Source organism: Indicator indicator, chromosome 5 (genome assembly GCF_027791375.1).
Source record: "Indicator indicator isolate 239-I01 chromosome 5, UM_Iind_1.1, whole genome shotgun sequence".
Lineage (NCBI taxonomy): Eukaryota > Metazoa > Chordata > Aves > Piciformes > Indicatoridae > Indicator > Indicator indicator.
The window spans coordinates 39,409,135-39,426,114 of NC_072014.1; the positions used below are offsets into that span (position 1 = coordinate 39,409,135).

The following is a 16,980-nucleotide window of genomic DNA, read 5'->3' on the forward strand; positions in this document are numbered from 1 at the left end:
TGGCACTTGCACAGGGGAACTTCTCCCTACACGTGGAAGCTGCCCAGGAGCTACATGCCCATATGCACACACACAGCAGCTGCTTGGTGACGACAATGACAGCTTCTGTCAGCTGCAAGAATCAGTCCTGTGTTGGCTTTTCCATGGGATCCTGCTCTCTTGGGCTTCTCTTTGTTTCCTCAGGGAGTAACAGCATCTGGCAGTGCTTTGTGAGGAGCCAGGGGACATGTGAAGCCTTGCTGACATGGACCAGAGGTCTGGTTTAGAGGTGCAAAGCTTGGTTCTGCCCTGTGAGGCTGTGCCCTGTTGATGCACAGGGTTTAACAGAATCACAGCAGCATGTGGGGAGCTTTACGTTGGACATGAGGAATGATTGCTGCAAGAATGGTCAGGGATTGGAACAGGCTGCCCAGGGAGTCCCCATCCCTGGAGTTGTTCAAGAAACCTGTGGCCATGGCACTTTGGGATATGGTTCAATGGCCATGGTGGTGTTGGGTTGACGGTTACAGAATCAAGGCTCATCCAGTTCCAACCCCCCTGCCATGGGCAGAGACACTTTCCCCTAGATCAGGTTGCTCACAGCCACATCCAGCCTGGCTGCAAAAACCTCCAGGGATGAGGCTCCCACACCTCTCTGGGCAAACTGTGCCCAGAGTGAGACTCTGGTGCCAGTGTCTCACCACCCTCATGGGGAAGAACTTCTTCCTGATATCTAATCTAAACCTCCCCTCCTCTAGCTTGGATTCATCCCCCCTAGTCCTATCACTTGCTTGGACGTGATGATCTTGGAGGTCTTTTCCACCTCAAACAGTTCTGTGATTCTATGAGTCTGTGATTCAATGTGGACATGTACAGATGCCCCATGGACTCAGGTCAGGTTCTGTGATGAGCCATTGAGAAAGGAATCCTGGCCTCACCTGGAGAAAAGCCAAAAGCTGATGGTGAAGCTTTGAGCTCATCATCCAAATGATACAATCATAGAATCATAGAAGTGTCAGGGTTGGAAGGGACCTCAAGGCTCATCCAGTTCCAACCCCCCTGCCATGGGCAGGGACACCTCACACTACAGCAGGTTGCTCACAGCCACATCCAGCCTGGCTGCAAAAACCTCCAGGGATGAGGCTTCCACCACCTCCCTGGGCAACCTGTGCCAGTGTCTCACCACCCTCATGGGGAAGAGTTTCTTCCTGACATCCAATCTGAATCTACCCATTTCTATTTTACCCATTTCAAGGGAGGTGATTCTCCCTCTCTGCTCAGCTCTGGTGAGACCCCACCTGGAGTACTGCATCCAGTTCTGGAGCCCCTAGTACAAGAGGGATCTGGACATGCTGGAAGGTGTCCAGAGAAGGGCCATGAGGATGATCAGAGGGCTGGAGCTCCTCTGCTATGAGGACAGACTGAGAGAGTTGGGGCTGTTCAGTCTGGAGAAGAGAAGGCTCCCAGGAGACCTTCTTGTGGCCTTCCAGGATCTGAAGGGGGCTACAAGAAAGCTGGGGAGGGACTTCTGAGGGTGTCAGGTAGTGATAGGACTGGGGGGAATGGAACAAAGCTGGAAGTGGGGAGATTCAGACTGGATGTGAGGAAGTTCTTCCCCATGAGAGTGGTGAGAGCCTGGAATGGGTTGTCCAGGGAGGTGGTTGAGGCCCCATCCCTGGAGGTGTTTAAGGCCAGGCTGGATGAGGCTCTGGCCAGCCTGATGTAGTGTGAGGTGTCCCTGCCCATGGCAGTGGGGTTGGAACTGGATGATCCTTGTGGTCCCTTCTGACCCTGACTGATTCTATGATTCTATGACTCTATGATTCTATTCAGTCCTATCACTCCCTGACACCCTAAAAAGTCCCTCTCCAGCTTTCTTGTAGCTCCCTTCAGATACTGGAAGGCCACAAGAAAGTCTCCTGGCAGCCTTCTCCAGACTCAATCCACATGAAACCCTCAGTCCCCATCAAACCCCAACAGTTGCCAACTGCTTGTGGCTTTTCTCATCTCTGGGCTTTACAGCAGCCTCCCTTCACCTTGGCAGTGGCAACTCTTGCTTTAATTCTTCTGGTTTTGTTTTTCTGCAGGCAGGCTCAGGCTGCTCTTTCAGGAGCTGCACAAACACAAAGGTCTCACCGGCGCAGGGTCTGGCAGGGGAAAGCTAACAGGATTAGGAGACTGAAATTTCATGGAGCTGGGTGTTCTGCTTCACTGAGAAAGTAATCCCGCTGCTGCTAAAAAACCCACAGCAGGTTGGAAAAAGCTTGGAGAAAAGCTGAGGGTTGGGCTTTTGGGGAGGGGTTGGTGTCTTTAAAAAAGAGACACAGGCACAGCCCCTAGAGATGAAGTGGTCCCTGGTAGAATGTGCTAAGAGGTGAACTTGTTTGTTTCTGGGGGAAATGGACAGAGGAAATTGTTCTGGAGGGGAAAAAAAAAACCCTAACAACAACAAAAACCCCAAACAAACAAAAAAAAACCCAAAACAACTGAGTTTCATGGAGAAATCTCAAAATTTTGCTTAGTGAGCTGTTTCCATAGAATCACAGAATTGTTTTAGTTGGAAAAGACCTTTAAGATCGTCCAGTCCAACCCTTAACCCACCCCTGCCAGGTCACCACTCAACCATGGCCCTCAGCACCACATCTACAGGGCTTTGAGACCCCCTCCAGGGGTGGAGAATCCACCACTGCCCTGGGCAGCCTGTTCCAGACCTGAGAACCCTTCTGGGGAAGAAATTGTCCTGATGTCCAACCTAAACCCCCCCTGGTGCAACCTGAGGCTGTTTCCTCTTGTCGTATCCTTTGTTACATGGGAGGAGGCACCAATCTCCACCTCCCTCCCACCTCTCCTCAGGGAGTTGTAGACAGCCAGAAGGTCTCCCCTGAGCCCCCATTTCTCCACACTAAACCCCAGTTCCCTCAGCTGCTCCTCACCAGCCCTCTTCTCCAGGCCCTTCCCCAGCTTTGTGGCCCTTCTCCGGAACCCCTTCAGCCCCTCAATGTCCTTCTTGGAGTGAGGGCCCCAAAACTGACCCCAGAATTCAAGGTGTGGCCTCCCCAGTGCTGAGTACAGGGACAGTCACTGCCCTACTCCTGCTGGCCATGATATTGCTGACACAAGCCAGGTGACAACCCATCATGAGGGGGGTGACACCTCGCTGTTGAGCTGGTGATGGCAACAACCTGTTGGTATCAGACACCTCAGGCATCATCTGAATCCTTAGAACCTTTATTTGTACAAATGTACAGCATTTACAGCAGTTAAACAGGCATTGAGGAACACCACCACGTACAGGGAGCCTAAAAAATAAATAGGGTGCAGCTCAGCATTTGTGTGCTTCACAAAATAAACCCCAACAGCTCCCTGGCCACACCAACCTGCTGGCACAGGGACAAGTCCAAGCCAGCTCCCCACTTGATCTCCATGTCCATAATCCTCATACCACAGCTGGAGGTAGCAGCTCAACTGGGCAAGTCTGCAGGTGGGGCCTCAGCAGAGCACAGCAGGGGGGCAGAATCCCCTCCCTGCCCCTGCTGGTTTCTAAAGGACAGTTTGAGTGAGGTCATTGAGCCTTTCCCCAAAAATAAGGCCACAGACCTCAAGACAGCACCTTGGATGCTCAGATCTGCAACCTTCTGACAATTAATGTTGTCCAGCACAGATGGTGCTGGATGAGGGCTTGTCAGTATCTTTAGGAGCCCTTCACAAAGCTTTGGTGTCCTTCATCTACTTCTCATTTCTCAAAAGCCAAAAGCACTTTCAGAGCCCAGGGCATGCTGTCACTTGGTAAATCACAAGTGACCTGAGAGCAGGAGGAGCCAAAAATCAACTCAGGAAAGAAAAATTGACTGTGGTGGATTAAAAAAAAAAAAAAATTAAAACAACAAACCAACAACAACAAAAGAAAAGCCAACCCCCAAAAACCTCAACCCCCCCCAAAATTTAATTATTAAAAGTCCATGAGATGCTGCTTTCATTACTGACCTGCAAAATAAAGTTGCTTTGTTTCCATACATGATGCAAAACCTTACACCTGTATCTATTTAATGATCATTTTATCTATCTCCCACTTGCAAAACAACCTTTTATTACTTTTTTCTTTTAACCTGGCCCATGGCAGCCTTTGAAGGACTCTTTGAAGTGCTTCAGATCCTACCCAACACACAAAAATAAATATAGCAGCCCTCATTTCCCAGCAAAACGAGCAGCACAGGGTCCCCAAGGTACAGCTGTGGCTGCTAGGAGGCCACACTCCAAAGAGGAAGTTCCTTAATCACAGAATGCCACGTTGGAAAGGATCCCCAAGGATCATCTGGTCAGAAGTGGGTCAGGATGAAGTCTCAAGCTGTAGGACTGGGTTTCCATCATATGAAAACGTCTGGGGAGGGGCTTTTTAGGATCTCAGGTAGTGACAGGACTGGGGGGGGATGGAATAAAGCTGGAAGTGGGGAGATTCAGACTGGATGTAAGGAAGAAGTTCTTCCCCATGAGAGTGGTGAGAGCCTGGAATGGGTTGTCCAGGGAGGTGGTTGAGGCCCCATCCCTGGAGGTGTTTAAGGCCAGGCTGGATGAGGCTCTGGCCAGCCTGATCCAGTGTGAGGTGTCCCTGCCCATGGCAGGGGGTTGGAACTGGTCCCTTCCAACCCTGACAATTCTGTGATTCTATGATCTAAAGCTCCTGGGAAGTGGGAACCACTTGGGCACCGGCATCTCAAACTGGACACCCACCAGTTCTCCAGACCCCTTCCTCCTCCCTACTGAGGCTCAGGGACTCCATGCCCACCATTAAATAAAGTACCAGAAGTTATTCAGGATGAATTCTCAAGCTGTAGGGCTGGGTGCCATCATATGAGAACATCTGAATCACAGAATCACCCAGGTTGGAAAAGACCTCAGAGATCATTAAGTCCAACCTATTACCTAATACCTAACACCTCCTGACAACTCAACCATGGCTCCAAGTGCCACAGCCAAGCTTTTTTTGAACACCTTCAGGGATGGGGACTCCACCACCTCCCTGGGCAGCACATTCCAGTGGCCAATTACTCTTTCTGTGAAGAACTTTCTCCTCACCTCCAGCCTAAACTTCCCCTGGCACAGCTTGAGACTGTGTCCTCTTGTTCTGTGCTGGTTGCCTGGGAGCAGAGACCAACCCCCACCTGGCTACAACCTCCTTTCAGGTAGTTGTAGAGAGCAATGAGGTCTCCCCTGAGCCTCCTCTTCTCCAAGCTAAACAGCCCCAGAGCAGTGGGAATCAGCTCTGTAGGTACCAGCATCTCCCCATGGACACCACCAGCTCTGCAGGCACCAGGATCTCCCCATGGACACCACCAGCTCTGTAGGTACCAGCATCTCCCCATGGACACCACCAGCTCTGTAGGTACCAGCATCTCCCCATGGACACCACCAGCTCTGCAGGCACCAGGATCTCCCCATAGACACCACCAGCTCTGCAGGCACCAGGATCTCCCCATGGACACCACCAGCTCTGTAGGTACCAGCATCTCCCCATGGACACCACCAGCTCTGCAGGCACCAGGATCTCCCCATAGACACCACCAGCTCTGCAGGCACCAGGATCTCCCCATGGACACCACCAGCTCTGTAGGCACCAGGATCTCAGCATGGGCACCACCAGCTCTGTAGGTACTGGCATCTCAGCATGGCCACCCACCAGCTCTCCAGACCCCTTCCTCCTCCCAGCTGAGGGTCAGGGGCTCCATGCCCACCATGAATTCTCAAGCTATAGGACTGGATGCTATGATATGAAAGCATCTAAACCCCCAAAGCACTGTGAAGCAGTTGGCTCTGTAGGTACCAGCACCTCAACATGGACACCACCAGCTCTCCAGCCCCCTTCCTCCTCCCAGCTGAGGGTCAGGGGCTCCATGCCCACCTCCTGCCCTCTTCTCACACTTCAGGAGCAGAGCTGTTAGAGTTGCTCTGGTTTGATTTAAACCACAGCGATCTTCTGCCCATCACAGTGCGCAGCGTTGCAGCATTGACTGCTGCTGGACAACCTCAGAGGAAGCACCTGGCCTGATCCAAACTGCTGCTGCTCCTTTGGCCTCGCCCCTTCCACACACTGCTGTGCTCTCCAAGAGGAGCAGGAGGTGAGGGGAGGACATTCTGAGTCTCTGTTATTTCCTGTGTGCTCTGGAAGCAGGTTAAGGAGACGCTGGAGTTAGTGCTCTGCCAAGTTGCAAGAGGAAAGGTTCAGGTGAGTAAGTGCTACTAGCAGCTGGCAGGGGCAGAGTGCTTTTAAACAACATTTCTTCACAGAGAAAAGAACAGACATTGAAGAAAAAGGGATTCACTGCTCTCCCCTGTGGATTCTGGGAACGTCTTGCATGAGGTTCTTCAAAGAACAGAAGAGAAACCTGTGGTGGTTTGACCCTTTCCAACTTAGGTTAGCTGTTCCCAGCCATGGATTCATTGCCCTCAGCCATGGATTCTGGGAAGGTTTTGCATGAGTTTCTTCAGCAAACAGGAGACAAAATGTGTGATGGGTTTACCCCCTGCAGCTAGGTCTACATCCAGGCTCCCTTGTTCATCACCAACACAAAATAAAATAAGAAGGGGAAAACTCCCAATCTTTCCGAGACGGCTCCGAGGCGCAGGCTCCAGAGGGTGAGGCAGAAGGTTCACGCAGATGTCCTCACCCAGATGGTCTCAGCTGTCCGTGCCCCAGTGCTGTGACATCAACCCCAGCCAGAGACAGGCTGTGGTCAGCAGGATGGGATGTGAGAGTCTCTGTGTTTTGTTGAGGGGGGAGAGGGTGGTGAACACGGCGTCCGTTGTGTTCCGCGGCAGTGGCAGGTTGCAGATGCTGCCTTCACAGCAGGAGGTGCAGATCTGAAAGAAAGTGGCTTCTGAGCTTCCTCCCCCCCAAAAAACCCCACCAATTTCATTGAAGAAAGATGGGTACTGACCTTAAACACCGATCTCCCTGAATCAAGATGGGTTCTGACCTTCAAAAACATCGGTCTCCCTGAATCAAGATGGGTTCTAGCCTTCCAAAACACCAATCTCCCTGAATCAAGATGGGTTCTGACCTTCCAAAACACCAATCTCCCTGAATCAAGATGGGTTCTGACCTTCCAAAACACCAATCTCCTGAATCAAGATGGGTTCTGACCTTCCAAAACACCAATCTCCCTGAATCAAGATGGGTTCTGACCTTCCAAAACACCAATCTCCCTGAATCAAGATGGGTTCTGACCTTCCAAAACACCAATCTCCCTGAATCAAGATGGGTTCTGACCTTCCAAAACACCAATCTCCCTGAATCAAGATGGGTTCTGACCTTCCAAAACACCAATCTCCCTGAATAAAGATGGGTTCTGACCTTCCAAAACACCAATCTCCCTGAATCAAGATGGGTTCTGACCTTCCAAAACACCAATCTCCCTGAATCAAGATGGGTTCTGACCTTCCAAAACACCAATCTCCCTGAATCAAGATGGGTTCTGACCTTCCAAAACACCAATCTCCCTGAATCAAGATGGGTTCTGACCTTCCAAAACACCAATCTCCCTGAATCAAGATGGGTTCTGACCTTCCAAAACACCAATCTCCCTGAATCAAGATGGGTTCTGACCTTCCAAAACACCAATCTCCCTGAATCAAGATGGGTTCTGACCTTCCAAAACACCAATCTCCCTGAATCAAGATGGGTTCTGACCTTCCAAAACACCAATCTCCCTGAATCAAGATGGGTTCTAGCCTTCCAAAACACCAATCTCCCTGAATCAAGATGGGTTCTGACCTTCCAAAACACCAATCTCCCTGAATCAAGATGGGTTCTGACCTTCCAAAACACCAATCTCCCTGAATAAAGATGGGTTCTGACCTTCAAAAACACCAATCTCCCTGAATTAAATGGATTCTGACCTTAAACACCAATCTCCCTGAATAAAGATGGGTTTAACCTTCAAAAACATCAATCTCACTAAATAAAGATGTGGGGCAAAATAAAATGGTATTGACAAAGGAGCAGAGTGGCCACTCTGATTTCCCCCCCCCCCCCCCCCCTTTTTCTTTGTTATTGTCACAGCACCATGAAATTCTTTTGGTTGGAAAAGACCTTTGAGATCATGGAGTCCAACCGTAGTCTAAGTCTGCCAAGTCTGGGGCTAAACCATGGCCCTCAGCACCACTTCTCTGCCTCTTGGAAACACCTTCAGGGATGGGGATTCTACCACCTCCCTGGGGACCTTATTTTATTTTTTTCCTCCCTTTTTTCTTTTTTTTCCTTCTTTTTTCCTTTTTATCCTCATTGTTAAAATTTTCTTTTCTTTATTTTTCCCCCTTTTTTTTCTTTCAATCCACTCACTGTGAGAACCTCACCCATGCAGGAGCACTACCTTGGCTAAAGCAAGGAGGCCACATCCATTTTAAAGAGGTTACTTGTTGGTGATATGGACAGTGGGATCAAAGCAACCTCAGCAAGTCTGCTGCTGACACCAAGCATTTGACATGTTGGAGGGATGGGATCCATCCAGAGGGACTTGGACAGTCTTCAGAGGTGGGCCCAAGCCAGCCTCATGAAGTTCACCAAGGCCAAGTGCAAGGTCCTGCACCTGGGTTGGGGCAGTCCTAACCATAAATATAGGCTGGGTGAAGAGTGGCTCAAGAGCAGTCTGAAGGAGAAGGACTTGGGGGTGTTAGCTGATGACAAACTCACCATGAGCCAGCAGTGGTCACTGGCAGCCCAGCAGGCAGCTGTGTGCTGGGCTGCAGCCAAGGCAGGGAGAGCAGCAGCACAGGGAGGGGATTCTGCCCCTCTGCTCTGCTCTGCTCTGCTGAGACCCCACCTGCCATACTGTGCCCAGCTCTGGTGCCCCAGCACAAGAAGGACAATGGAACTGTTGGAGTGGATCCAGAGAAGGCCACAGAGATGATCAGAGGGCTGGAGAACCTCCTCTATGGGGACAGGCTGAGAGTTGAGGCTGTTCAGCCTGGGGAAGAGAAGTCTCCAAAGAGACCTTAGAGCAGCCTTCCAGTACCTGAAGCGGGGTACAGGAAAGCTGAGGAGGGACTTTTTGCAAGGCTTGTAGTGACGGGATGAGGGACAAGGGCTTTGAGCTGAATGAGGGGAGATTGAGACTGGAGATGAAGAAGAAATTGTTTCCAGTGAGGGTGGTGAGACACCACCTTCATTGTCCTTCTCTGGACACACTCCAGCCCCTCAATGTCCTTCTGGTGAGTGAAGTCCCAAAATCAAATGAGACACTGGCACAGGTTGCCCAGGGAGGTGGTAGAAGCCCCATCCCTGGAGGTTTTTGCAGCCAGGCTGGATGTGGCTCTGAGCAACCCCGTGGCAGGGGAGGTGGTGGGAGGGGGTTGGAACTGGATGCTCCTTGTGAGTTCCCTTCCAACCCTACCAATTCTATGATTCTATTCAAGGCGTGGAATGACGCTGTCAGGATTCTGGTGGAGGGCAGAAGAAGGATTCTGGTGGAGGGCAGAAAGATTCTGCTCACTTTCCAGAAGAGAAAAAGGGTTGTTTGGTTTTTTTTATTATTATTTATTTATTTTATTTTTTGGTTTGTTTTTAACTTCATACCTTGTATTCTTCATGCTTCACATAGGTGCACCCCGTGGACAGGCAGTCCTCTAGCGGCACACAGCGCTTGGTGACCGACACGCTCTCCCCGGTGGCTTTCATCATGTGCTGGCTAAAGCAGTACCTTGTGTCTAGAAAGACAAGAAAACCCAAACCAAAAAAAAAAAAAACCAAAAAAAAAAAACCCCACAACAAACCTTCCTCTGTCAAATCTGGCTTTGGTGACAGCCTGAAAACAGCAAGGAATAGGCATTTTAGGCAGGGCTGAGCGAGGCTGCCAGCAGAACGTGTTACTCGTGAGGCAATAAAACCCTCCAGACCTCTCTCATATCTTTGACCTGCTCTTAACTCAAGAGTGATAGCCACAGCAAGCAGACTTGGCTTATCACCAGAGGCTGGAGGCTCCTGGTGTGCTGGCTTCCTTCAAACTTCCTTCAAAAGGCCTGCAGCGTGCAGCCCTCCCTGGTTTTTCCAGGTTCTCCTGCAGCCAGAGGGGAAGCTCACAGTTTTTACTCCAAGGGGAGCACTCTGCGTGATGGCTTTGAGCTTCTCCCACGACCTTGCCCAGAAGTGGGAGAGCTTCTGGTGGCCTTTCAGTGCATAAAGGGAGCCTTGAAGAAAGGTTGGGACAGAGGTTTTTAGCTGTGAAAGGACAAAGGGTGATGGTTTGAACTAAAAGAGGGAGATTCAGACTAAAGAAAAGGAAGAAATTTGTTACCTTGAGGGTGGTGAGACCCTGTCCCAGGTTGCCCAGAGGGGTGGGAGATGCCCCATGCCTGGAACCATGGCAGGTCAGGTTGTTTGTGGCTCTGAGCAACCTGCTCTAGTTGCAGATGTCCCTGCTGAGTGCTGGGAGGGGGGTGTGTGTGGATTAGATGACCATGAAGGGTCCCTTCCAACTCAAACCATGCCTGGGACCATCCCGGTCAGGTTGTATGGGGCTCTGAGCAACCTGCTCTGGTTTCATCTCCTGGCTTTGCTCCCACTTCAACAGAGCCTCAAAGCCCTTCTGCCCAGTTCCCTGCTGTGCTGCAACACGGTGATTGCTGTCTCAGCAGTTACACCTCTGTGACCACTCTTGCACTGGATGGGTCTCTGGTCTCACCCCCAGAGGGGTGGTGGGAGGGAGAGGGGAGTTTCACAGAATCATAGAATCAACCAGGTTGGAAGAGACCTCCAAGCTCATCCAGTCCAACCTATCACCCAGCCCTATCCAATCAACCAGACCATGGCACTAAGTGCCTCAGCCAGGCTTCTCTTGAACACCTCCAGGGATGGTGACTCCACCACCTCCCTGGGCAGCCCATCTCAATGTGCAATCTCTCCCTCTGTGAAGAACTTTCTCCTCACCTCCAGCCTCCCCTGGCACAGCTTGAGACTGTGTCCCCTCCTTCTGCTGCTGGTTGCCTGGGAGCAGAGACCAACCCCCACCTGGCCACAACCTCCCTTCAGGTAGTTGTAGAGAGCAATGAGGTCTCCCCTGAGCCTCCTCTTCTCCAGGCTGAACACCCCCAGCTCCCTCAGCCTCTCCTCACAGGGCTGTGCTCCAGACCCCTCCCCAGCTTTGTCGCCCTTCTCTGGACAAGTTCCAGCATCTCAACATCTCTCTTGAACTGAGGAGCCCAGAACTGGACACAGTACTCAAGGTGTGGTCTAACCAGAGCTGAGCACAGGGCAGAATGACCTCCCTGCTCCTGCTGGCCACACAATTCCTGATGCAGGCCAGGATGCCATTGGCCTTCTTGGCCACCTGGGCACACTGCTGGCTCCTGTTCAGCTGCTGTCAACCAGCACCCCCAGGTCCCTCTCTGCCTGTCTGCTCTCCAGCCAGTCTGTCCCCAGCCTGTCCCCACAACTGCCTGGGGTGGTTGTGGCTGAAGTGTAGAACTTAGCCTTGCTGAATCTCATCCCATTGGGCTCTGTCCCACCCATCCAGCCTGTCAAGGTCCCTCTACAGGGCCCTCCTACCCTCCAAGAGATCCACACCTGCTCCTAACTTGGGGGTGTCATCTGCAAACTTACTGATGATGGACTCAATCCCCTTGTTCAGATCATCAATAAAGATACTGAAGAGGATGGGGCCCAGCACTGATCCCAGGGGGACACCACCAGTACATATTGATTACATTCCATACCTTAGATGGTAGTTTTGCTGGCTTCATTTACTTTCCCACTGAGCTGCTCTGGCAATTTTATGTTGGGGTGGGGGAGGAATTTTAACCCGCCACATGGGGCAGCCTGGGCACTGAGGTGCTGTGCCTGGAGTACAACATGATCAGATCCCTCCAGGTTAGAGGAGATAAGAAGCCCTCTGGGCTGAAGACTAAAGGCAGATTTGGATTTCCAGCTCCTTCCCATCACTGAAAGCCCACAAAATAAAGATCCCTGAGTGCAGAGTGGGTGTTGGTACAAGCAGGCAGGAGGGATGGTGACCAGAACTAGCAGCTCTGGGCTGGCTGAACACAGCTGGTGAGTTACAGAGAGAATCACAGGCACTGGAAGGCCACCAGAAGGTCTCCTGGGAGCCTTCTCTTCAACCCCAATTGTCTCCATCTGTCCTCATAGGAGAGCAGCTCCAGCTCTCTGATCATCCTCTGGACACCTTCCGGCATGTCCATATCCCTCTTGTAATAGGGGCTCCAGAACTGGATGCAGCACTCCAGGTGGGGTCTCACCAGAGCTGAGCAGAGGGGGAGAATCACCTCCCTGGCCCTGCTGGCCACACTTCTCCTGATGCAGCCCAGGCTCTGGTTGGCTTTCTGGGCTGCAAGTGCTCACTGCTGGCTCATGTGAGCTTCTCATCCACCAGCACCCCCAAGGCCTTTTACTTCTGCACCAGCATGGGCATCCCCTCCCCTAAACAGCCACTAGGTACAAGCTCTGCTCTCCAGACCTGGAGACCCAGAGGTCTGATGAGCAACAAATTCACTATAAGCAAGCAGTGTGCCCTTGTGGCCAAAAATGGTCTCCTGAAGGTGCACTAAGAAAAGTGTGGGCAGCATGTTGAAGAAGGCTCTCCTCCCCCTCTACTCTGCCCTAGAGAGGCCACATCTGGCATCCTGGGTCCAGTTCTGGGCTCCCCAGTTCAAGAGAGACAGGGAACTGCTGGAAAGAATCCAGTGGAGGCTATGAAGATGCTGAGGGGCCTGGAGTATCTCTGTGAGGAGGAAAGGCTGAGAGCCCTGGGGCTGTGGAGCCTGCAGAAGAGCAGCCCCAGAGGGGAGCTGAGCAATGCTCAGCAAGAGCTAAAGGAGCTGTGGGCGGCATGAGGCTGGGGCCAGACTCTGCTCAGTGGTGCCCAGGGACAGCACAAGGGGCAAAGGGCGCAAACTGGAAGCCAGGAGGTTCCATCTGAAGATGAGGAGAAAGTTGTTTATTGTTAGGGTGCTGGAGGCCTGGAACAGGCTGCCCAGAGAGGTTGTGGAGTCTCCTTCTCTGGAGCCTTTCCAACCCCTCCTGGATGCATTCCTGTGTGGACTACCCTCAGTGATCCTGCTCTGGCGGGGGGGTGGTCTCAATGATCTCTTGAGGTCCCTTCCAGCCTCTGATACAATCTGATCCTGTGATCCTTGTGGTGCCTCCAAACTCAGGATTCTCTGATTCTTGATGCCTTGTGAGTGTCTCAAACAGAGAAATGGTAAGGGAGGGGGAGGTCTGTGGATCTCACTGACACATGGATCTGCTCTTTGGGTGCCTGTATTCCAAAGTCCCCTCTGAGCTGCTCCCAACTTCAGACTCCAGTGGGAATTCTGAGCCCAAAATACAACCCAAACATAACCCCATGCCAGCTGAAAAGAGGCAACCTGGGCTTGTGCCGGGGGGGGGAGGGAAGTGAACAAAGCAAAGAGACTGCTCCTGCCTCAGCAGTAAGAGAAACACAACCCTTAAGCCCATGTCAGCCTGATTTAATTTCCAGCTGAGCTAGAGGAGGACGGGGAGGAGATGAAAGACCTCAACTTCATCCATCCAAAGGGACAGCAAAGCTTAAAGGATTACTCCTATCACTTACACACCGCTCCCCTCGAGGAGGCTTAGCAGGGGGAAAGCAGCAACCCCCAGCATCCCAGGAGGCTCCCTGGGAATAATGGGAGCTCAGTGCTGTCCCGTGGGGTGGGGAGGGCAGGGAGGGGTTGCTGTCAGGTGGGGGGGTCAAGGCAAGCACTAAGCTTGCAGCTGGGTTACCTCTTGGACAATAGACATCGGGAGCCCATCGGTTGCACTCGTAGTTATCCGCTGCCTTCTCGCAGGTGAAGCACTTAAATCCCTGAGGATACGGCGTGGCTGCAAAGGAAGAGGCAAGGTGCAGGTCAAACAAGGCAGGAAATCCTGTTCTGCCCTGCCTTGGGGAGGCACCCAAGGTCCTACAGCTGGGGAGCAATAACAACAGGCACCAGGACAGGTTAGAGGCTGCCCTGCTGGAAAGCAGCTCCACAGAGCAAGACCTTGGAGTGCTGGTGGGCAGCAAGTTCTGCATGGAACAACAATGTGCCCTGGTGGCCAAGAGAGCCAATGGGATCCTGGGGTGCAGCAAGAAAGGTGTCCAGCAGGGCTGGGGAAGTTCTTCTGCCTCTCTACTCTGCCCTGCTGAGACCACAGCTGCAATCCTGTGTCCAGTTTGGGGCTCCCCAGTTCAAGAGAGACAGAGACCTGCTGGAGAGAATCCAACAGAGAGCCCGCAGGATGCTTAGGGGACTTGAGCATCTCCCCTGGGAAGAGAGCCTGAGAGCCCTGGGGCTGTTTAGTCTGGAGAAGAGAAGCCTGAGAGGGGATCTGATCAATGGCTCTCAATAGCTGAGGGGTGGGTGTCAAGGGGAGGGGGCCAGGCTCTTTTGGGTGGTTCCCAGTGATCAGACAAGGACCAATGGGTTCAAACTTGACCAGAGAAGATTTCAGCTCAGCATGAGGAGAAACTTCTTTGCAGTGAGGGTGACAGAGCCCTGGAGCAGGCTGCCCAGGGGGGTTGTGGAGTCTCCTTCTCTGGAGCCTTTCCAACCCCACCTGGATGCATTCCTGTGCAGACTCCCCTAAGTGCTGCTGCTCTGGCAGGGGGGTTGGACCTGATGATCTCTGGAGGTCCCTTCCAACCTCTGATGTACTCTGATATTGTGTGATACTGTGACACAGAGACTTTTGTTCCCTTCAGACAGGGCTTGCTACGTTGACACCTGTCAGCCTCGGCAGGTTGGCCCTGACATGTAAAAAAATCCTCTCAGCAGCAGCGGGAGCAGGGGAGTGGTTGTGCCCTTTGCTCTGCACACCCAGAGTGCTGGGTTCAGGTTTGAGGCCCTTCACTCCAAGAAGGACATTGAGGGGCTGGAGTGAGTCCAGGGGAGAGCAACAAAGCTGGGGAAGGGTCTGGAGAACAGGGCTGGTGAGGAGCAGCTGAAAGAACTAGGGGTGTTCAGCCTGGAGAAGAGGAGGCTCAGGGGAGAGCTCATTGCTCTCTACAGCTCCCTGCAAGGAAGTTGAGTGAGGTGGGGGTTGGTCTCTTCTCCCTAGTATCAGGTGATAGAATGAGAGGAAATGGTCTGAAATTGTGCCAGGGGAGGCTTAGGTTGGATATGAGGAACAATTTCCTTGCTGCAAGAGAAACCTATAATCTCTAAGAAGGTTCAACAAGGGCATGAAGACTTTGGCTTTTGCTCACAAAAGCTTTTAGCTCACAGCTTTCAGCCAAACCCAACAGCCTGGAGAAGAGGAGGCCAAGGGGAGACCTAATTGCTCTCTACAGTTCCCTGAGAGGAGGTTGCAGTGAGGTGGGGGTTGGTCTCTTCTCCCTAGTACCAGGTGATAGAAGGCAAGAAATAGTCCCAAGCTGGACTAGGAGAGCTTTGGGTTGGAGCTTAGGAACAATTTCTTTGCTGCAAGAGTGGTCAGCGATTGGAACAGGCTGCCCTATTCCAGGGTGGTGGAGTCCCCATGCCTGGAGGTGTTCAAGAAACCTGTGGACATTAAACCCCCTTAAGATGCTGGAAAGTCACAAGAAGGTCTCCTGGGAGCCTTCTCTTCTCCAGACTGAACAGCCCCAACTCTCTCAGTCTGTCCTCATAGCAGAGCAGCTCCAGCCCTCTGCTCATCCTCATGGCCCTTCTCTGGACACCTTCCAGCACCTCCAGATCCTTCCTGTAAAAGGAACTCCAGAACTGAATGCAGGTTGGTCTCACCAACATTCTGTTTTCACCTCCACTTGCTTTGATGAGTTCCTGGGACATTCCTTTAAGCTTTGCTCAGCTACCCTCTGCCCTCCCCCCACCCCCAGCCCCCCTTGCTGTTCCTGCTGCCGTCCCAAGGGTCTCTCCCTCGTCCTCACCCCCACGCCCATGGCTTTGCAGCCCTTGTGGAGGTGGCTTACTGGAAGGGTGGAGGTAGATGATGTCCTTGATGGTGAAGTCCCTGGGCTGCACGGCTGGCAGGCAGCTGGTCAGCAGGCTCAGCAGCAGCAGCTGTGCCAGCGAGGGCTGCGAGGCCATCGCCCCGCCAGGACCTCCTCCTGCGCTGGGGCCGAGGAACTCACCTGGGTGAGAGCAGAGAACCAGGTGAGCAGAGTGAACCCCCCTGAGGAGCTTGGCCACCAGCAGCCCAGCAGGATCACAGGATGGGTGACACAGCCCTGGAACAGGCTGCCCAGGGGGGTTGTGGAGTCTCCTTCTCTGGAGCCTTTCCAACCCCACCTGGATGCATTCCTGTGCAGACTCCCCTAAGTGCTGCTGCTCTGGCAGGGGGCTTGGACCTGATGATCTCTGGAGGTCCCTTCCAACCTCTCATATACTGTGATGGTAGGGGTTGGAGGGACCTCTGGAGATCACAGTGGCACAGTACCTTTGTTCCCATTTGTTTTGAATTATGAGAAATCCTTTGGGTCTTAACACCACTTGTCAACTTGGCCTGATAGATGAAGACTCCCAAGGGGTTTAACCACAAATAACTCAAGAGTATCACAGCATCACAGTCCATGAGAGGTTGGAAGGGACCTCCAGAGATCATCAGGTCCAACCCCCCTGCCAGAGCAGCAGCACTTAGGGGAGTCTGCACAGGAATGCATCCAGGTGGAGTTGGAAAGGCTCCAGAGAAGGAGACTCCACAACCCCCCTGGGCAGCCTGCTCCAGGGCTCTGTCACCCTCACTGCAGAGAAGTTTCTCCTCATGCTGAGCTGAAATCTTCTCTGTTCTAGTTTGACCCCATTGGTCCTTGTCTGATCACTGTGCACCACCCAAAAGAGCCTGGCCCCCTCCCCTTGACACCCACCCCTCAGCTATTGAGAGCCATTGATCAGATCCCCTCTCAGGCTTCTCTTCTCCAGACTAAACAGCCCCAGGGCTCTCAGGCTCTCTTCCCAGGGGAGATGCTCAAGTCCCCTAAACATCCTGCTGGCTCTCTGTTGGATTCTCTCCAGCAGGTCTCTGTCTCTCTTGACCTGGGGAGCCCCAAACTG

The 16,980-nt window shown here is 52.5% G+C and overlaps 1 protein-coding gene across 1 annotated transcript; it reads right to left on the reverse strand.

Moving 5' to 3' along the window:
- Positions 1-6,651: 6,651 nt before the first annotated feature.
- LYPD6 (LY6/PLAUR domain containing 6) lies at positions 6,652-16,017 on the reverse strand. Its single transcript, XM_054381271.1, has 4 exons — positions 15,900-16,017; positions 13,730-13,828; positions 9,548-9,678; positions 6,652-6,834 (listed from the first exon to the last, which is right to left on the reverse strand). Exons 1-4 carry the CDS (start codon positions 16,015-16,017, stop codon positions 6,652-6,654), a joined length of 531 nt encoding a protein of 176 aa, XP_054237246.1.
- Positions 16,018-16,980: the final 963 nt, after the last annotated feature.